Here is a 19861-nt window from a genome sequence, read left to right on the forward strand (position 1 = left end):
CTGTACTTAATTCAAGCCACTGTAACATTATGCAGTTTGATCATTTAATTCAGTGATTCGTTCACATGCCACTAGATGTGGTTTAGAGGTTCAGGCTGGACCATGTCAAAGCTTGCTGTCACCTCCCTTTGCCAAGCCCTCTGTCTGTCTGTCTACATGTGTGTGGGGGGTGGTCGGGTGAGGGAGCACCCCCACCTCCTCCGCCCCTTCTTCAGCATCAGACCACACAACTCAGCCCCGAGAGCTGTCAAACACAGCTGGGACGTATCCTCCTTCCCACTCTCCCTCCCTCCCCAGACTCCAGGAAGAAGCTTTGATAGAAGGGGGGGCAACAGGGGGGGGTTCCATTTTTACACAAGACCATGCTCCTCCTCTCAAACTGCTTCTCATCAGCATAAAAGCATCTCCTTTCGTCTCTCATCGCGGATGCTTCACATGCACAAAAATTGAAACGGACATGACAGGAGGGGAGACACTCATCCGGAATGAAGGCTTTATTTTCGTCTTTTTTAAAATGCAAGACCAGCAAAAAAAAAAAAACTAAATAAAATTCTCCGAACCACAGCCAGACAATTTTTCTGTATTTTAACATGTTATGTATTGAATCATGATCACTTCTGATACAGAATCAAGTATCGATATTGAGACATCCCAATATCAGTGATACCAGCTGTTTTTTTTTCCCAAAGGCAAACAGGAAAGTTATGTACTCACAAAATTTATTTACATTTATAAAATGCAAATAGTTAAAATATGATACAAATATTAAAGTTGTAGTTTTTACATAACAGTATGAGACTAATTAGTTTTAAGCAAAAAAATATTACGCATACGCTACTCGAAAGTTAAAACTAATTCAACCATTGCGCAATAAAGTTTGGCACATTTCACAGCAGATGGCAATAAATAACCTTTTCCAAAAATAGCCAAACATCATTTCAACTTCCTCTCCCGTAACTTGCTATCATCGGCAGCCATTTTGTCAGTGTTAACGACGCCCCACACCAACCGACTCCCCCCACAAGATTAAAAGGACCAACACTCACTCACTGCACCCCCCTGGAAAAACACTTAGTGACGAGCCCAAAATAACGGTGAGGACAGATAAGACTTCATTACAAGTTCAAAACGCACGTTTTTGAAATGTGGGGGGTAACCAGAGTACCTGGAGGAAACCCACGCATGCACGGGAAGAGCACGCAAACTTCACAGAGGAATCGGACCCTCTCCACAGAACTGAGAGGCGGACGTTGTAACCAGTGCAACACTGTGCCACCAGTCAAAAATATTATGACAGGAAATTAATTGGTCATCACAAAACAAAATCATTATTTTACCAAAATAAACCAATTGGTGCATCATTTTAGGGGAAAAGGCACAATTTTACAAGAGAAGTTCATTTTCTGAGTTTAAATCAAAATTTATGAAGAAAAAATTAAAGGCAGATTTTTTTAGATATTTGTTATACTAATATCTGTTGTACTAATATCTGTTTTGGTATACACAACGGACGTTGAGCCAAAATCCAATAAAAAAAAAAAAAAGTTATTTTAAAAACAACTTTAAAAAAAATAAGAAATCCCTTGATGCAATTTTTATTAAAACAGCAAACGAATAAAAAGACAGTCGTTGTACTTCAAATGGAAACATTTTAAAAGAAAAACTAAACCAAACAAACTAAACGGCAGAAGGAACATTATTCTTTTTTTCAAAGGCCTTCCTTCTTTTGTTGTCTGTTGGAGCACATGACGCCGCTTCCGTTTGAATTCTGCCTGGAAACACACAATGAACATTGTTCTAATGTTCAAATCGAGTGATGCTGCGAAATTTACTGTCAGCCTCAAAACTGTACTGAAAACACGGTAAGAAATTAACTTAACAAATAACACGAAAAAAATGCCGGAATTGCAATAATTGATTCGATTGCAATATTATGAGACTACTTGAATTAAGGTGCAAATTCAAATTACGTTAAGGGACAAAAATAAAATAAAATCACGTCGTCAAAATATGACAAAGATCCAGCCATAATTTTTTTTTTTCTAGGACAGATTTTTTTGTGTTATTACTGTTGTTACTCTACTTTGGTAAACCGTGTTTAAAGACTGTAAAAATGTCTTTTCTTTATAGTCTGGAATCTACAGTAGTTGAGTAAAGTGGATAATGCCACTTACTGGAAATTGTAACTGCGGAGGGCCGCCTTGGAGAAGCCCCCGAAGGCGGGGATTCTGTCGGGGTATCGAACAATGATCCAGTTCCCCATCAGTTTGAAGTTCTGACCAAAGACCATGGAGGTAAGTTGCAAAAAGATCAGAAAGTTGGGGAGGTGTGTGCGAGGGGTGTTTCCCCACTCACGTGAAATAATCGGATGGCGTTGTCACAGCATTCCTGTTGCGTAAAGTTGACGAAGGCACAGCGTTGCTTGAGCAGGAGCTTGACGCCATGAACTGAACCCGCCCTGTCGAGGGAGAGGTCATTGTCATCAACTTACGAACGGGCTCGCCGTGACTCTACGGGTCAAAGGCGCCATGCACACTAACTTGCTGAACATGTTGAAGAACAGCTCTTCCGTTACCATTGAGTTCACATTGCCCACCCACACTGGAAACAGTTCCCTGCGAGGGAAATAGATGCACGCTCAAAAACGCAGCAATCAAGCGGCAAAAAATAAACATGCTGGAAAGCAAGTAACAATAATAGAAACGGTGATATAGGTTGTTTTTTTTAACACAACATTTGAAAATTAAATCTGGAAACAATTAAAAAATATATATAATAAATAATAATAATATAATAATCACTTATTATTCATATAAAATAAAATTCTGGCAATATCACATGGGGGAAAATGTTAAAAATGATGAAATTAGAATACCGTGAACAAGTCTTAAAATCCGAGAATAGAAATGAATTATTGCCAAGAATAAAAGTCATTTATGAGTATAACATAATTGTAAAAAGAAATCATCTTTGAAGTTTCAAGTAAATAATCAAAATAAGTACAAAAAGTACAAATAAGTACAAAAAATGAGAATGAGGTTGAAACAAATATTCACAAACATCCCAAATACTACGAGGAAACGTTAAGTTGTCCTTTCCCATGTGCCGACTGATCAAATAATATTCATGTGATTGACTTACGGATGACAATCCTCTTGACTTTGGATGTTGAAGGCGCTGTGGACCGCCCCGGGGTGTCTGGTCTTCTCGGGGGTTTCTGGAGCTGCCAGCACTTGGGGAGCTTGGATTTGGGGCTTTAATGCAGACAGCACCTCGCGTGCTTTCTTCACCGTCCCGTGTATAATCAAGGCATTTGAACTCTGCTCCCGCGTGAAGCCGTACTCCTGAAACGGAACGGTGGCGACGGCTCGTCAGTGGGAAAACCTTCAAAGTCAAGGTGCCGGTGTGTACGCTAACCATCAGCTGCAGTATCTGCGTTTGCATCATTTCCTGAGCCGCCTCAGCACAAGAGGGATCCAGCTTGAGAACCCCCCGGAAGGCTTGCGCCGCCTCCTCATATCTCTGGTGAGGAGAGTAAGACGGTGCGAGCTTTAGTGACACCCAGATTTTATAACTTGACTAACAATGTCCAACCTCATTTTTTCACTCAAACTTAGAAGCCATTCTCCAATAAGTTACCTTCCCTCTTCCCCCGTGTGGAAAAAAAAAACTGCAGCAGTGTGCATGGCTTGACGAAATGAACACCACAACCCAACGCGTAGTGAAAGATCAAAAAGTGGACAGTGACCTTCAAACCGGCTAAAGCCCGCCCCTTGCGAAAGAGGCCTTTAATCCAGCACGGGGACATCTTGAGGCATAACTCGGCGTCAGCCAGGGCCTTCTCATAGTCCTGCAACTTCTCCAAACAGAACGCTCGATTTCCAAACAACCTAAAAGGAAAAGTTGTGTTGCGTTAATGTTTTTTTTTTTTTTGAGACTTCAAAAATAAAGAAAAGATAAAAAAAAAAAAATGTAGGCCACGTAATGGTACCGACCTCATTTCCGTAGGATTGTACTGGATGGCTTGGGTAAAAAAATCCACCGCTAAATCATAACGTCCATCACGAGCGCATTCATTCCCCTGAGCTTTGAGAAATTCAAAAAGTGTTTATAGCCAACAAAAATGATGCGCAAATGAGTGGGAAAATGTGAGAACCCACTTGCGAGACGGTTGCTTATTTCAACATGATCGGTCAGCACCGAGCTGTCAGCAGAAACCTGTGGGGAAGCATGACAAAGATGGTCAGAAACAAAATTAGTTTTTTATCTTGGCAAGTTTAGGAACAATTGCGTGAAAATAAAACTAACTGAACTCTTGGAATTTGATACAATTTAACCGACATCATTTCATGTATATCTGAAATTGTGATGTGCCAGTATATCATGTTCCAGTTTTATATCAATAAAATTAAAAAAGCAATTTTAAGGAGAATAAATGTTTGGGGAAGAAGTTGAAATTTTACAGTCATAATTTGATGAGAATTTAATTCAAACTTTTTTCAACGAGAATCTAAAGTAAACAGTTGTAAGAAAAAAAATTGGAGTGTCCAACCTCCTTCTTGATGTCATTGTGGGATTCTTTGGGGAGTTGTGCTTGGTTGGGCGACTTCTTTTTCCCCTTCTCAGGTTTGGACTTGGCACCAAATTTATGCTGAATTCTTTGGGCCGTTTGACTCACAAAACAACTTGTCAAATCCAGTTCCTTCAGAAGAATAAATTTGAAAAAATTAATCAATCAATCACTTTTGCGTTAAAATGTGTATAGAAGGTACAGTATATATTTTTAAATACAAATTCAAAATGTGATTTTGAAATAATATTGTGAAAACAAAACATATTTTAAGAGATTACCAAATAGCAGAAAGTTACTTGAGGAAAAAAATAAACTAAAATAACAACTTTTAAAACCTTGTTGCTACCATCCTCGGAATGGCTTTCATCACTTTCCTCAGCTAGCGTGCCTGCTTCCGCTCCGACTTCAAATCGAGCCTCCGCACCGTCTTGCGATTTGTCGCCAACCGCCAAATTCTCCTCAGCAGTGGACTGCTGCAAACCACTTGTAACCTTCCACACAGAGAACATTAGCATAAGTAATGGGCCCATTCATTTCAAATAATTATTGCTATAATTTGTTAAAAATTACAGTTACTTACGGTGTTCTCTTTTTCCTTCTCCATTTTCTCTTGTCGCTTTCTTTCCTTCCGTTTCTTTGGCGAATAACACAATATGATCATAAGTGTACTTTCGAGTGCATCGTTGATACTGCTACTACAAGAAAGTTGGAGTCATCACTCCATTCTTGTGCTATGATATTCTGAGCTGCATTCCTTTATGGTTTTTAACACTGCGCTTTCCAAGCAAGCATACCTTTTTCTTCAGCCGCTTTTTTTCTGCCTTTTCTATGATTTTTTCCCGCTTTGGTAACCATTCATCATCCTACAAGAAAAGCGAGGCGTCAATATCCACGTGTTGATCCAGCAACAAATAATAACAACGACGACGTACACTGTCTTCGATCTCTGCCATCAATTCTCGTTCGCTGTAGAATAAATCGAAATAATCGTACATTGTCCTTGAAGCAAGGGCCACCCCATTACTGGCATCAACTTCATCTTGGTAATCATATGGATCACTTGAGACTGTGAGGCAGAAAGACATGTTTTAAAACATGACAATGGCACAATCCTATTATCAGCTCAGCTTTAGCAATAAAGTGTTAACTTTGACTAAATTAAAGCAGTAATATAGCAATGTTTATTCTGCCGTGACCGGCAACTAAACAGCTACCGTTATTTTGCAGGGGATATTGCGAGAACTTCAACTATCCTACGTAAAGCCAATAGTATTTTTATAATAATAAAAATAATCACCTCCGTTTCTATAGGTTCGCTGTGTGAGAGAGAAAAAAGACAAGTTACAACACAATATATACAGTTTGCTTATTTCATCTCTTTTTATTGATCTAATCTTTCAAGTTTCACTTTCGTTTCCGGGGAAGGGAAACGTGCTGACTCATTGACCCGTTAGGAAAATAACATTGTCGCATAAAAAGGAGGGAATGCGGATGTTTGTATTGAAGAGTGCGGGTGTGTTCAACTTGAATGAAATGAACAATCAGAATCAAATGTTTACTTACGAATGGCTCCATTCTATTAAAATCTGAAAGAGAAGGGAAAATGATAAAGAGTTAAATCGATGGAAGGCAATACATTTCCAGCTAACTCGCGCGAGAAAACGAGCTTCTCTTCTAAACTTGACACAAACACAATGGGGAACGGGTACCAAAAGTATTTCCTTACCCATTGCTCCAATGTAAAAATAATGACAAAGTTATAAATCAATTAAACGTATAAAGTGATTATGATGTAATCGCTTAAACATATTTCAGCTAACTTCTCGCATGACTCCGCTCTGGAGTGTCCGGACACAGGTTGGGAGGCGGGACTTCCGGTTTTTGAGCGGAACTACGTCATTTGTAATTCTCCACCCTCGTCTTCATTTCACGCATCATTCGGTAAAAAATAAATCTATTGATATGGATTTCCTTTGCATCTTAAGACCTTGTGATTTTTTTAAAATATTGGCAGTATAATAATAATAATAATAATAAATTCTAAAAGCGTGTATTCAGTATACATGTTCAGTAAGAATAAAATGTACACAAAATATTCCTGATCTTACATTTTGTATGTTTATTGAAAGAAAATATAAATCTCTTCATATTCATAGCTTCTTGACAATGTACTAAAAATAGCTTCAATGTGGAAAATATGACAGTCGAATCATCATTTGTGGTTTAAAAAAAAAACTCATATATTTTCACATTATTAAGTCACATTTTTTTTAACCAGTGAATGCGCCTGTGACATTAAAACATGCATTATTATTCAGTTCACACAGCTTTGTTCATTACAAATGCAATTGAGTAAAGCGTGTCGTAGTGTATCAGTAACAAAAAACGGATGTAGTAACTTGATTTAAAACAGGTGGCCGATCTGGGTGCGCACGTTCACACACGTTCCCTTTCAAACTCTTTTTTTGGTCCTTCAGTTGGTCCAGTGTGGAAAGCGCCGGCTCATTGTATTGTCCTTCCGTGACGCACTGAGAAAGCGATGAGTCTGTGGTAGACACAGCTGAGGAGGACGATGGCCGCCACCACCATGATGCAGATGATAGTGAAGGCCCACCGAGGTCCGAGTAGGGTGTACACGTGGGAGACAAACACGGGGCCCAGAGTCCGTGCGCCGCTCCCTGATGCTGTCAGCCAGCCCATGTAGACGCCCTGAAAAAAGAAATCAAGGTGTACTCTCACATCTATCCCACTAAAATGGATAAACAAAAAAAAAGAGGTTGAGGTTTTAAGATCTTCACATAGATTAGCTCCTTCACCTGAGGCTTGGGTCCCAGGATTTTGGAATAGAGGGTGTAGGACATGACGTTGCAAGCCGGATAGCCCACACCGATGAGGAAATCTGAGGAGATGTACTGAGCCAGGTAGATGGCAGGGGTGTACTGACACCAGGTCTGGTCATACGGGCAGCCGGTGGGCTCAAAAGAGCTGTTGGATGAGAGCTGACTGACCAATGAATTGTTTTTAAGGTCTAGGGAGAGGGAAACATAAGGTTATTTTCAAATGTCAGTATTGCCCACTCAAATATTTTGAAATACCTGCCCACTGGATTTTGGGGTAATGGCTTCCCCATGGAAGTAGAATAAAGAAGCCGCAGAATATGATGGCCAGACCGAGGAGCAGTACTGGACGATCCCCGACCCTGTAAAATAAAGCTCGGAAATAAGATATCATTTTTCATTTGAACGAGGGATTCGTGTATTTGGTTTACTTTTGTGCGGCTATTTTGACCACAAGAAACACCAGGATGGATTCAAATCCGATACAGCAGATGATGATGCCGTTGTAGAAAACTGCCTCTCTCCTCGTCCACGCAAACATGTCCATGGACAAAGGTGTGGCGATCCTGTTCCAGAAAGGAGTCGCGATTACAAGGCTCAGCATCACGTCAGAGCAATGTGCCCACGTACGTCTCAAAAACGGCAAAAATGAACATGACAATGAAGAAGAGGACATTCGATGTGAAGACGGCTAAGTGGTCGATGGTTTCTTCCGAGTCTTCGATGAGGTCCACCTCATCTGTAAAATGACGACATACCAGATTAGTGTTCCGACGGGAGACGCCCGTACCTTCGCCGTCTTACCTTCCGCGAGGTAGTTGATGGCATGGATGTGTCTCCCGTCATCATCGACTCGGTGCTCCCTATGAAACGGAGACTCGTGAGTTGCACGAGCCTTGCTGCCCCTCTCCGGTTGTCAAACATTAGTTTCTTTCAAAAGACTTCACCTAAGCACCAAGACCACCAACAAGATGTTGATGACACCAAAGATGGCCGCAAGTAAAGCCGGAGCAGTGTACATGTTGAGTTTTAGATGGATGAAGTCCACCGTGTAGCCCACTTCCCCGAGGAACGACAAGCAAGCCTGCAGAGCTGATGGACATATGCAAGTATTACCATAAAAAAAAAAGAAAGAAATACACACAACATCAAGCCCATCAAATTTCTCAAGACATACCAACTAGGTTCTTAAGCACACCCGGTGATTGTTTTTACTAGTAAAGATACCACCCACCAAAAATATCTACCAGTCTGGAAGATCATTCAGCAGAAAGAAACCCACTCCTTTTGCCACTAGAATTTTTTTCTACGGGATTTGGTACCAAAGAAATCTCATCACTGGTTGATATCTAGGTCTCATGAAGCAATACAGACAGAAGAAAAAAAAAACTGTGAACTTGGAAGACCAAACACTCTGAATAATGGCGTCTCTGACATTTAAATCCAAAGCAAAAGGTTAGAGAGTGTCCTGGTGCTACGGTTTTATTTTACGGCTACTTGGATATCAACCAGTGGCCCAAACTGCTTTTGTAACAAGTCCCTGAGATAAATCTTTGGGTACCAACAGGAACCAAGACAGTGGGGCCCTGTAGCACGCTTTCAAGGGGGATTATCCAACTCATAGGTGTCTCTTCTGGATTCAGTAATAATCCATAATAACCTGGACCGAGGATGAACCCTAAGGCTTGACACGCGCTCATGTTGGCCATGGCGTTCGTCCTCTCCTTCAACGACGTGGCTCCGGCAACGTATGATCTCACCACAGCAACATTACCTGCCGCGACAGAATTAGTGTTAAAAAGTCTATCGATGAAATTGGAGTGCGTCGATTGCGTCTGATCCCGCTTAACATAGGTACCACCAGCCAAGGAACTCTGTACCTTACGTTTGACTGCCATCTAGAGGCACACAGCCTAAGTTTCAATTGTACGAGTGTAAAACTATTTCATTTTGGCTTTGTTTGTATTGCAAATTTTCACCGACTATGGCTGCATCTGAAATGTACCAATCATGATAAACGGGGGTTCAGTACATACGACATCATTTAGTGACGATTACAACCTGCTCCGAAGCCCACAAAAGCCCGTGAAATGAGTATGTGGTACTTGTCCCCAGTTGACGGCAGCGAAGCGTAGGCATAGTAGATATTGGCCGACAGGTTGATGACGATGGAGCACACCAGCGGCTCTCTGCGCTGCCGATGATTGGACCATAGGCCAAAAAAGGGCGATGCCACCATTTGGCCAAGACTGTAAGCTGCCACCACCCAGCCCAGGAAGGTGGCATCGGCGCTTTCATCAGACTTTTGCAAGTATGGCCACAGCGATGTTATTACGATGGTGAAACCTAAAGAGGAAGTGAATGAGACAATAAAATAAATATTGATACATTTTGTGGGAGTGTCTTTCTATAAGAAAAAAACCCCTCAATTTGATGCAGTGTTTTTGCTTACTTTTTAGCTATTGCCATCTTTACAAAATATGCAGGGAGATTTTTTTTTTCCTCACCAACGCTGCTGAGAAACATAGTGAAGTACATGACTCTGATCGACCTCCATCGGTTCTGGTAATCGTCATCAGTAACGTCATCACTGCGCAGAACAAGTTTCAATAAAGTTTACATACAAATCATAATTACTTGACATCTTGAAAAATAAAATAAAAAAATCACACTGACCTTCTTGGTTCGTCCCGAAGTAAAGGAGTGTTTTCGTCCGAATCCACAAATTGAGACATCCTGGGTTAAATTATGATAAAAACAAAACAAGCTAGCTGTCGCACAACTGCAAAGCTACGAGAAGCTAACTCGCAAGCTGGTTTGTTAGCCACTGCAGCTAACATTCAACCCGTCAACAAGTTTGTTTCATTGACAAATCCCACGCATAGTGTTAAATCGAGTCAAGCAGCCACGTCTTTGCATTCAGTGCGTGACTAAATGTCAGTAAAGCTGGACTCTGGCACCCGAAGCAACTTTGACATCTACCGCAAGTTAATGTCGCTGAGACGGACTCGTCCGGCGAGATTCCAAAATAAAATGCGCAATTAGACGGAAGCGCGTTTTGAGGGGTTTGGCAAGTCTGCTTGGAAGTGACCCAACAAATATACATAAAACATAATTTTCGCCGGAATAAATATTGACCAACACAATTAATGTATATAAACAATTTTATACTATCGCGCGCCTGAAGGATTTTATTTTGAAAAGTCAACCGGAAAATGAGAATGGATTAAAGTTGGGGAGAAAAGGGAATGAAAAGAAACCTCGCATGATTCAAAAATAAATTGTGTTCATCCGCAAAGCCTTTTTTTTTAATTTTGTGGTAATGGGGGCGATATGTTGCAGTGTTGGTGTACATTTTGACCATTCGCCAGTTTAAAAAGTGACTAATAAAATGTATAAATGATGTAAATAGATTCAAGTGATGTAGTCCCTTGAACTTTACCTTGGGCCATTAAGAAAATTATTTTTAATGTGAAAAATAATCTCAAAACACGTTCGATCTTTTTAGACAGTTGACAAATTAATAGAAACAGATTGAGAAAAACAACAAAAGTGATTTCTTTAATCACGGTGAATATTTAGCACAATTCAGTCCTTCTTCCCTGAAATATTGTGAAACTGTACCCAAAAACTCACATCAAAATCCAGTTTAAAAAAAAAAACACAGTCATTGACTTTAATACAGATAATATGTACAGTAAAGTATGTACATAAAAGACAAAAACTTTAAGATCACGACTGTGGAATAATTACAATAGCCTATCTGTCGGATGAATATCAGTAGCCTCTGTAGAGGTATGCTGCCGCTGCCGTCACACTGGTCTCATAGTTAAAGACTTCTTTTTATAATAATACTAACAATAATAATAATACATAGACACACACTATACCTAAAATGATACCAGTTGAGAAGATACAAAGTCCATGAGTTGGCCTTAAAAGCAGTAATTCCCAACCACTGTGCTGCGAAAAATTTTCAGATTTTCAATCTAATATATCTGCGGTATAAACCGGGAAAGTCGCCGCTTAACCAAGGAACAATGTTGCGTTTTACCAGGGTAATTTCAAAAATACCACTTGTAATATTACACCTTTTGGAACAGAAAGAAACCATTAATCTAAAAAACAACAACAAGACTTTCTTGAAAATATGGGCTTTTTGGTCTGAATTTAAAAAAAAAAAAAAGTTTACTGTTTTTCATCAGTCCACATACGTTGATATGCACTTATTTTTTTTAATGATATAACAATTTTATCGCAGTGTTTTGGCGGCCTACCGGGTGTCCCCCATTTGGGAGCCACTGCTTTCAAAGGCCGGAACGACGAGCTTTACACATTCTTGTTTGGTCATCAAAATGGCTCCCATGTGATGCTACTACATGTGCAGTTGATCCACGTCGCACAATTGCCGGGCTGCCACACCCCGAAGTCAAACGCCACTTTTTGTTCTTTGGCTTTTTTTCTCGTGTGTGAGACCGAAGGGTGCAGCTGATTTTAAAAGAGGACAAGTGTAGTCCTTCCATATTCCGTGTACGACAATGACGATGATGCCCGTGGGCATTTATTTTACACAAAAGAGCGTTTGCTGGTGGTTGCTACCTTACCGCGCCACTTTTGTCCCAGCTCAACAGACAGCGGCAGCGGCGGCCATGGCGGCACTTTCGCGTCTGCCCTGCTTTTTCAGCAGCTGGATCCGGTTGTGCACGTAAAACTTGATGGCGCGCCAGTCGCGGTGGTTGCTGACGAGCAGCGGACAAAGCTCCAGACAGCGCTCACAGTCGGCCTTGGCGGGTACGCGCAGGTCGGCCAGGTTGCGGTTGAGGTGCGTTTCCACGGCGACGCGCTCCGCCTCCGACCACGGACGCTTCACCACGCCCCGTTTCCCTGTGGGAGGTAAGCGCATTGCATGGATAAATACAAAAACTTACTAAAAACTGGAAATGAATAAGTACTTTAAAATGCCCATGAACATGTTTAACTGTATAAAACAATTGTTAACTAACCCTTTTTTTTTTTTTTAAATCAATGAAATAATAAAGCTACATAAATAAATAAATAAATAAATAAATAAAAAGTTTTGGGGACACGATGAGATTGTCTTTAAAAAAAAAAAAAAAAAAATTAACAACATAAAAACAGTTGAAATAAAACTTTGTCCATGACTATGAGCAATAACTGGCATTGGGAGTAACTCAAATTAGAAAATCAAGAAGGAAAAAAACCATTGCACAAGCTGTGTTGTGCTGTGTTATGTGATAAGCCGAAATGGAGCAAGCGTTACCTGATTTGGGTAACCTCCTTTTGGGAGCGCCGGCGGCTGACGGGCTGACTGCCGACGCGACTGGCGCCCTCTTTCTCTTCGGGGGTCTGCCCGGACCTTTCTTCTTCACGATCACCTCCACCTTTTCCGGCACCTCCTCCTTTACGTCTTCCGCCTCCGAGCCTTCCGAGAACGAGTCGACGGAGTTGCCGGACATCACTGCCGGACAGAAAAGACGTCTTGCAGTCAAAATGTGTTTGATAAGTCGACGGTTGGACACTATAGCAAAATTGAGAAAATGAAAGTTATTAATGCTGAAATGTGTACGATATCAGTCACATGACCATTCCACGTTTTTGGTGCATATTAAAGCTCATTGCAGCCAATGCTAATCTTCCAGCGTGTTGTAGCGTAGGCACACGTAAGAAATCCGCTTCCGTATTAGCGAACGTTGCGTGTACACTTGCAATACTGTACACATATATTGTGTTTTTGACTATAACATGACCATAATTCTAATTTTAAATTGCCATGGGCATAAAATATCAAAAGTATCTTCAGCAAGTGGCCTCCTTGTCTTACCGTCCAGCTCCAGGCAAATGTGCTGCAAGCTCATCCCGCGGAAGAGCACGCCCTCCTTCTCGCCGTACAGAACCACGCGGCCCACCTGCCCCATCAGGGAGGCGTCCCGCGTGATGGAGGAGCAGTTCTGCGTCACGTGGTACTCTGTCTCCAGAAAGCTCTCCAGGCGCTTGGTGGCGCCGCCTTGAGCTGAGCCCTCCTCCAGGAGCAGGAGCTGCGTGAGGATGGCCACCTGCCGGCGCACCCGAGTCCCCGTGATGGCGCCGGGGTTCTTGACGCCGCTGGCCCGTGCCAGGTTCCTCAAGAGGTCCGTGCCACGGAGCGGGGTGGCGGGCGAGTGATAGGGGCGGGAGAAAACGTAGGGGCTCTCGGGGTCCACGCCCACGTCGGCGCTGGTTTGCAGGAGCAGGTCGAGGCAGGACTCGCAGTTGGGCGGCAGAATGAGGGGCTGGATGCGGCCGCGCTTTCCCATGACGCACGCCCTCGGGAGGTGGCAGAGGACCCTGCGCTCAAAGGGCGACAGGAGCGCCTCGGTGCCGCCGCAGGAACTCTCCTGCGGGGCGGCCCGCTTGCGGTAGTCCTGGATGGTGAGCTTGGCCACCTCGCACTCGCGGTGGCGGTTGTAGAGGATGAGCAGCGAGAGGCTAGCGTGGCACAGCTGGCGCCAAGCCTCGGCCGAGCGCGAGCGGCCCAGCGACAGGAAGGAGGCGTGCTGCTGCTGCTGGAGGTACGTCACCAGCGAGGACAGCGAGGACAGCAGCGGAGACATGTGGTGCCGCCGGGACCTGGAAGTAGATCGACACTCGTTAGAATGACTCCCGACTGGTACCGAAGCTACGATATGCATATGTTCAAGCAGCAGTTATTTGAAGGTTATAACTTTGCATCCTAATTTCAACTAGCCCGTCAATGGCGTTTTACATTTTAGGTTAGCATTAAGCTAATAACTCTCAATCAATTATTGGCTAAGTCAATAATTAGCACATCAATTTGACAATATCTGCTTCAGGGAACTATTTAAATGTTAACTTTTTAAGGGATGCTGCAAACCCAAGGAACTCTCTGCACCTTCTATTTTTGTTTGAAATCAAATAAGCCAAGTGAAAATTTTATCAGTCAGATATTGGGAAATTTTGTAAATTGCTGTTCGTAGAAAATGCGGTAAGTATTGTAATAAGGGTAGGTTTTCAAGACGTTTGATATTTACGTTTTTCTTTTCGTTATATATTTACAGTTTAACTCCTACTAGAGTCCAGGCAGGCAATTCTTAGCATCTTCAATAGTGCTTCAGTTCTGGGGGCTATTCACGGTTTTCAAAAACGCACACGGACAAGTTTTAAATGATTCAGGGCCCAACCTGGTGTCCCCGTTCTTCTCCTCCGGTGTGTCACCGTCTCCATCCGCACTAAGGTCAAGATCTTCTTCCAAATCGATGTCCGGTTCAGGTGTTGGAGGAGGAGCCAGGTCTTCTTGGACCGGCTCGGCCTCCACCTTTTGTTGCTCTTCGAGCTTCTCCCTCTTCATCCTACGACCTCTCCTGGGAGGAGATGGGGGAGGAGGTGTAGGGCTCTTAACCCGGGGCGTCGGCGTAGGAGTGGAGCGTCTGGTGGTCGGCGGAGATGATCCGAGCGCCGCCTTCTTCTGAGCAGGCGGCGATACGGAGAGGGAGAAAGAAACAGCGCCCGGGCGGGTGCCCGGTGAGTCACGCTCCCTGGCAAAGAGCGAGGGCGGGGGTGCCGGGCTGGGGGCTGAAGGCTGCGGGACCGCGAAGGAATGACTGTGAGTTGTGGAGGCGGGTGAGGGATTGCCGTTGGCGTGCGTGCGGAGATGCGCCAGCTCCATAGCCGAGCGCACCTCAGGCTGATTGGCGTGATGCTTCTCCAGGTGGCGCGCCAAAGACCGATAGTGGCGCCCGCAGTACAGACAGTGTTGACGCCGGCTCACTGGGGCGCCGCTGGAGCTGCCAATGTTTATGTTGATGTTATTGTTGATATTGGTGGTCGGCGGGGCCATGGCGCCGACCGGCTGCGGGTTTGACCTTGCGGTGGGTGCCGAGAAGGAGGAGCAGGGGCGCCCCGGGCCCCGGGAAGAGGTGGGCCCGCCTTTTTTCTTGCTGTCGTCCGAGGAGGGGATCTTGCGCTTCTTGCGGCGGCGAAGCATCCGTCCCCTCATCTCCTCTATTTCCTCCTCCTCCTCTTCCTCCTCGTCATCGTCGTCATCATCCTCTTCCTCGTCCTCCTCACGATCTGAGTCGCTCGGCTCGGAATGGGTGAGCGGCGAGGATGAGGGCGATAGGGACCAGGAGGGGGTGAGGTAATCCGATACGGAGAGGGACAGCGGGTGGGGGCCGGCCTCTTCGTCCTGGTGGGGGTGCACGACAACATTAGCATGATCAAAGTTGACGAATCCCACTCTTATTGTTAGGAAACAATCGGAACAGGCCCATTTCTCACCATGGCATTCTCGCCCCAGTCTGTCAGGCTGTAGTCCACCGTGATCTCTTCCCCTTTGGCGATATCTCGGATCGCTATGACTACCAGCCGCACCTGAGTCCCGCAGTGCACCTCTCGAATGCGGCAATTGGGCGGCGCGTGGAAGAGCACGGGTCCCCGGACGCTCCCCGCCCCTTCCTCGCCCAGCTCCGGCACGCTGGCAAAACAAAAAGGAAACAGGGACGCGTGAGTATTCGGTAAACCTCGAAAATAAGGGAGGCGGAGTCTGCGTAGTTACCATGATAACGGGTCCTCCTTACCAGAGCTGAGCAGGGTCTGTTAGGTAGTAGGGACTCCCCGGGGGAGGGAGGCCATCTTCGGTGCCCTCTGGATATTGGCCCTCACCTGAATGGACAACATATCACCTTTAGCACAATTCACAATAGGTAACAGGAAGTCACACCTGGATTTTGTGAGGTTGTTGTAACTTTGAATTTAAACAAAATTTGTCGGGCGAATTGCGATGATTGATCGTGACATCCCTGAGGGACTAAATAGATGAAGAGTCTGCGTGTGTGTACTGACCTGGGCTGTAGCTGTGCTCAGACATGCTCTCGTCCTCCTCATCTTCCGTCACATACGCTCGGTCGCACACCTTCACCGGCGTCCCCTTGCGCTTCCTCCCGCAAACGCGGCTGGAAAAACAACAACAGCTGTGATTTCTCCAACAATACACAACTTTTTACTTTAAAATAAACGACTGAATGCTGCTGTAAGATATCTTTGGATGATTTATGTCAAAACTTTGATTTGATAGATCTGTGCTTGTAATATTATCTAAATAAATGTTTAATAGCTTGACGAGTTGAAAACAATCAGCGATGTGGTTTAATGTGACCTACGACCAAGCAGTGGGTTTAAGCGCTGAATGGGTTTTATATGACCCCCAAAGGAGAGTTAGAAGAGGTTAAACTTGGTTCATTCCTCCATATTATAAACATGTGCTTTCGAGAGGATTTCTGCATGCATGCTTTGGCGTTGCAGTCATTATAATGACAATGACGATGCTGATGACGACGACGACGACGATGATGATTATGATTGCTATGATTTGTGTGTGTGTGTGGGGGGGGGGGGGGGGGGGGGGGGGGGTGTTCGGTCTCAAATTCAACTGATCTAGGATCAGCTCGAATTCAGCCAGAGTCCAGCTGATGCTCCCACTGCGATGTTGATGCTAACATCACGGCTAACCAGTTAGCTTCACCGTCGCGTCAAAACATGACGGCTAACCGGGCCGGGGGCCCGCACTCTGACCGGAGAGAGGCGTCAAGCAACGGCCACGAGAGGCGCGGTACCGCCGCGACTCACAAAAAAACCTTAAATGGTTGCTTTTCTCACAAAATCACACATCAGAAGGGAGAGAAGGGGGGAGGTGGGGGGGGTAGAACGCGCGCCTGCGTTGAGTGGAGATAGAGCCAAGCTAACAAAGCCCCGTAAAATTTGAGGAGGGAATGGCGCAAAACGCAGGCCCGAGCGGAGCCACTCACCCCCGAGGAGGCGGCGGTTTGCTGCCATCCCCGTCGCTGTCGAGTGTCGGTGGCTCCCGGTAGTCGAAAGGCGAGCGCACATTCTCCGCCATTAGGACTGCCAGCCAGTGCTTCCCTCCAGTCCGTCTCCGCGCTCCCTCCTCCCTTGACGGTGGGGGGTGTTCAGGCTTAATGCGCATGCGCGCAACATCATTTCGAAGGGGAGTGTGAGTACTGTTCAGATGGAGCACTTTCGCAAAAGAATAAAAAATAATAATAATTCTCGTAACGGGACAGTCGAAAAAAAAAAAAAAAAGAGTCGTTTAAAAAATCTAGAAAAAAATCCTGCAACGTGATAAAGCCCATAAACGCAACTTTTGTCATGATTTTACAAATTGTTTGTAATTTGACTCAATTGTAACTTACCTAGTACTTGAAATATGAACAATTTTTTTCATTACTCAAAATTTCTTATGACCACTTATAAGAAAAAAAGAATTCTTGAAAAATACTTTGTAAAAACATGTTAATATGATTTGGCAACACGATTACTTTTCTTCAAAACATCAATAACACCATAGTAAGATTTTTGAACGTGATTTATTTCTCATGACTCAATAAAAATTGGATCCGCGCTCATTTTGGATCTCTGACCCCTGGTTGGGAAACCTCTGGTGGTTCCAAAAGTGTACAGTAGCAGCACATTCAAGTAGTACATCAGGAGCAAACCATAAAAAAACAATGAAGTCCGTCCATTCTGGAATCATTGCGAGGGGGGGGGGGGAAAAACAGTCACAGTTTGTCAGTCATTCAGGTATTCTTTTGGCTACATCTAGCAGTTAGTTTGTTAGTGTTAAATATCTTCTAATAAATAGAATAAATTACACGCAGTATGTTTGGAAAGTGGGTCACTGCACACGAGCGTCACAGCAAACAATGGCCAACTGGAGGTCATTTTAGCACTCGCGGAGGAAATACCGCCTGGGCAAAGCCGGGCCTTATTAAAGGAGCTTAGTGGTTAGTGAAGCAGCGTGTTGTTCCACAGGTCTTGGACAGTGACTGTTGATTTTGTTTTTTGTGGGAGAGAACAAATCATGAAATATGAATACAAATATACTGATTGTTAAATTCAAACCACTCTTGACAGCTTCACACAAAATGCTGCGTTATGAATCATGTCAAAATGATGCGGGTGGTCCGACTAGAATTTGGGGGGATGGACACACGTATTAAATGTGATTAACAATAAACATATTCTACCACATGACGCACTGGTTAGCACGTCCGCTTCACAGTTCAGAGAGTGCGGGTTCAATTCCACTTCCGGCCCGCCCTGTGTGGCGTTTGCATGTTCTCCCCGTGCCTGCGTGGGTTTTCTCCGAACACTCCGGTTTTCTCCCATATCCCAAAAATATGCACGGTCGGCTAATTGAGCACTCCAAATTGCCTGTAAGTGGGAGTGCAAATGCAGATGGTTGTTTGTGTCTGTGTGCCTTGCGATTGGCTGGCAACCGGTTCAGGGTGTCCCGATGACTGCTGGGATAGGCTCCAGCACGCCCGCGACCCCCGTGGGGACAAGCGGTACAGAAAATGGATGGATGGATATTCTACCACTGTAAAAATGGACAATCAAAGTTGAACATTATTGTGATGGTTTGGAAGTAAATCAAATGGTGGAGTTGTGTTGTAAAAAAGGAACCGCCACTGTCCAATTCCTCACAATGAGGGGATGCCGGTGGTTAGTGTGGAGTGAATATCATTCGCCGCTTTAGACGTCCTGCGCTCCTTCCCGCTGCGTGTGGAGAACGTGTAGAGCCTGCGTGGCGTGGTCGGCCCAGTGGACCAGCTCCAGCAGCACACGATGCGTCCACAGTTTGAGCTGGAAAGCTCCCCCGCCTCCATCAGTTTCCTAGCCACAAGACAGCAAATAGTCACTCACATTTTTGATCTGGTTGTTTTGTAATACATATGTGTTCAATTAAGATCATAACGCTGTTGGTGGTCAATCAACAATACTGTGGAACAAACAGCTATAGTATTGGACTTCATGTTACAGTACGTTGGTAGACTCTCTTTTGTGGCTGATATCGGCAGCCTCGTTGAGTACCCGATACCTTAAATGAAATAAGGAGGGTGTCTGCCCAATACAGACACTTGGTATCTGTACTTGCCCAGCCCTACTCAAAAATTGTGGGTGGTCAGATTGGTCCACTGTTGGACGAACGAGTGTATGAACATAAAGTCTGTACCTCATCACACCGGATGTCCGGGGTGACTTCCAGTGCGACATCGTCCGTCTGCAGCAGGTTTTTGGTGGTGTGAAGTAAATGCTCCAACCGGATTCGGACAGTGTAGCGCAGGGTTTCGTAGTCGCTCTCCCCCTCGCCCCACTCCTCCTCGGCCCGGGCGATGGCACAGTGCAGAAGGCCCAGGCACTGGCGCAGGGCGGCGTGCATCCGCCGCGCTGCCTCTTCCGGGTCTGGCTCCTCTGTGCTCGAGCCCAGGGACACCATGCGGCCACCTTCGGCGGGCAGCTCCGACAAGAAGGTCTCCTGCTCCGTCTGGAAGCGGTTGTGATTTCACAGTCGTATTGATTATTAGATGGATTGCGTCAACAAAGCCCGGGCACAAAAATACACAATCCATTAGGG

At 44.5% G+C, this 19861-nt stretch overlaps 3 protein-coding genes and 1 long non-coding RNA gene across 6 annotated transcripts; 1 reads left to right on the top strand and 3 right to left on the bottom strand.

Moving 5' to 3' along the window:
• Positions 1–562: 562 nt before the first annotated feature.
• Positions 563–1246, top strand: LOC119129171. The gene is made up of 2 exons (XR_005099139.1): positions 563–770; positions 877–1246. It is a non-coding gene; the product is annotated as an uncharacterized LOC119129171 (long non-coding RNA).
• A 237-nt stretch (positions 1247–1483) lies between these two features.
• On the bottom strand, positions 1484–6451 carry si:dkey-33c12.4 (uncharacterized protein LOC560112 homolog). 2 transcript variants are annotated; one of them, XM_037262256.1, is made up of 17 exons: positions 6300–6451; positions 6137–6159; positions 5871–5889; positions 5506–5639; positions 5368–5436; positions 5154–5207; positions 4948–5064; positions 4553–4702; positions 4161–4218; positions 3996–4086; positions 3749–3890; positions 3418–3522; positions 3142–3344; positions 2541–2615; positions 2356–2458; positions 2175–2275; positions 1484–1772 (listed from the first exon to the last, which is right to left on the bottom strand). In XM_037262256.1, the coding sequence occupies exons 1-17, from the start codon at positions 6301–6303 to the stop codon at positions 1709–1711; spliced, it is 1512 nt and encodes a 503-aa protein (XP_037118151.1). In that variant the 5' UTR covers positions 6304–6451; the 3' UTR covers positions 1484–1708. The 2 variants fall into 2 exon arrangements, with proteins under 2 accessions (XP_037118151.1, XP_037118150.1); XM_037262255.1 differs by having other exon boundaries at positions 4900–5064.
• Positions 6452–6668: 217 nt separating this feature from the next.
• mfsd8 (major facilitator superfamily domain containing 8) lies at positions 6669–10411 on the bottom strand. The gene is made up of 11 exons (XM_037262264.1): positions 10087–10411; positions 9918–10000; positions 9472–9756; positions 9071–9184; positions 8358–8502; positions 8215–8273; positions 8041–8149; positions 7842–7976; positions 7669–7772; positions 7390–7601; positions 6669–7282 (listed from the first exon to the last, which is right to left on the bottom strand). Exons 1-11 carry the CDS (start codon positions 10143–10145, stop codon positions 7076–7078), a joined length of 1512 nt encoding a protein of 503 aa, XP_037118159.1. The 5' UTR covers positions 10146–10411; the 3' UTR covers positions 6669–7075.
• Positions 10412–10944: 533 nt separating this feature from the next.
• Positions 10945–17393, bottom strand: LOC119129020. Of its 2 annotated transcripts, none has more exons than XM_037261971.1 (8): positions 17232–17393; positions 16270–16379; positions 16005–16089; positions 15706–15901; positions 14610–15613; positions 13253–14037; positions 12692–12889; positions 10945–12294 (listed from the first exon to the last, which is right to left on the bottom strand). In XM_037261971.1, the coding sequence occupies exons 1-8, from the start codon at positions 17321–17323 to the stop codon at positions 12035–12037; spliced, it is 2730 nt and encodes a 909-aa protein (XP_037117866.1). In that variant the 5' UTR covers positions 17324–17393; the 3' UTR covers positions 10945–12034. The 2 variants fall into 2 exon arrangements, with proteins under 2 accessions (XP_037117866.1, XP_037117867.1); XM_037261972.1 differs by having other exon boundaries at positions 15983–16089.
• Between the last annotated feature and the right edge of the window lie 2468 nt (positions 17394–19861).

Source organism: Syngnathus acus, chromosome 10, assembly GCF_901709675.1.
Source record: "Syngnathus acus chromosome 10, fSynAcu1.2, whole genome shotgun sequence".
Taxonomy (NCBI): Eukaryota; Metazoa; Chordata; class Actinopteri; order Syngnathiformes; family Syngnathidae; genus Syngnathus; species Syngnathus acus.

What these genes read in the sequence shown, in the direction of transcription:
- si:dkey-33c12.4 (XM_037262255.1), bottom strand. An exon ending in TGGCAGAGATCGAAGACAGT is followed by an intron (nt 5,437 to 5,505) that starts GTACGTCGTCGT and finishes CTTTTCTTGTAG; the next exon opens with GATGATGAATGGTTACCAAA. An exon ending in CGCAGATACTGCAGCTGATG is followed by an intron (nt 3,345 to 3,417) that starts GTTAGCGTACAC and finishes GTTCCGTTTCAG; the next exon opens with GAGTACGGCTTCACGCGGGA.
- mfsd8 (XM_037262264.1), bottom strand. Translation starts at nt 10,145, where the DNA reads ATGTCTCAATTTGTGGATTCGGACGAAAACACTCCTTTACTTCGGGAC. An exon ending in CATCAACTACCTCGCGGAAG is followed by an intron (nt 8,150 to 8,214) that starts GTAAGACGGCGA and finishes GTCATTTTACAG; the next exon opens with ATGAGGTGGACCTCATCGAA. An exon ending in ATTTTTGCCGTTTTTGAGAC is followed by an intron (nt 7,977 to 8,040) that starts GTACGTGGGCAC and finishes TTTCTGGAACAG; the next exon opens with GATCGCCACACCTTTGTCCA.
- LOC119129020 (XM_037261971.1), bottom strand. Translation starts at nt 17,323, where the DNA reads ATGGCGGAGAATGTGCGCTCGCCTTTCGACTACCGGGAGCCACCGACA. An exon ending in ACTGGGGCGAGAATGCCATG is followed by an intron (nt 15,614 to 15,705) that starts GTGAGAAATGGG and finishes CACCCCCACCAG; the next exon opens with GACGAAGAGGCCGGCCCCCA. An exon ending in GAGAAGAACGGGGACACCAG is followed by an intron (nt 14,038 to 14,609) that starts GTTGGGCCCTGA and finishes ATCTACTTCCAG; the next exon opens with GTCCCGGCGGCACCACATGT.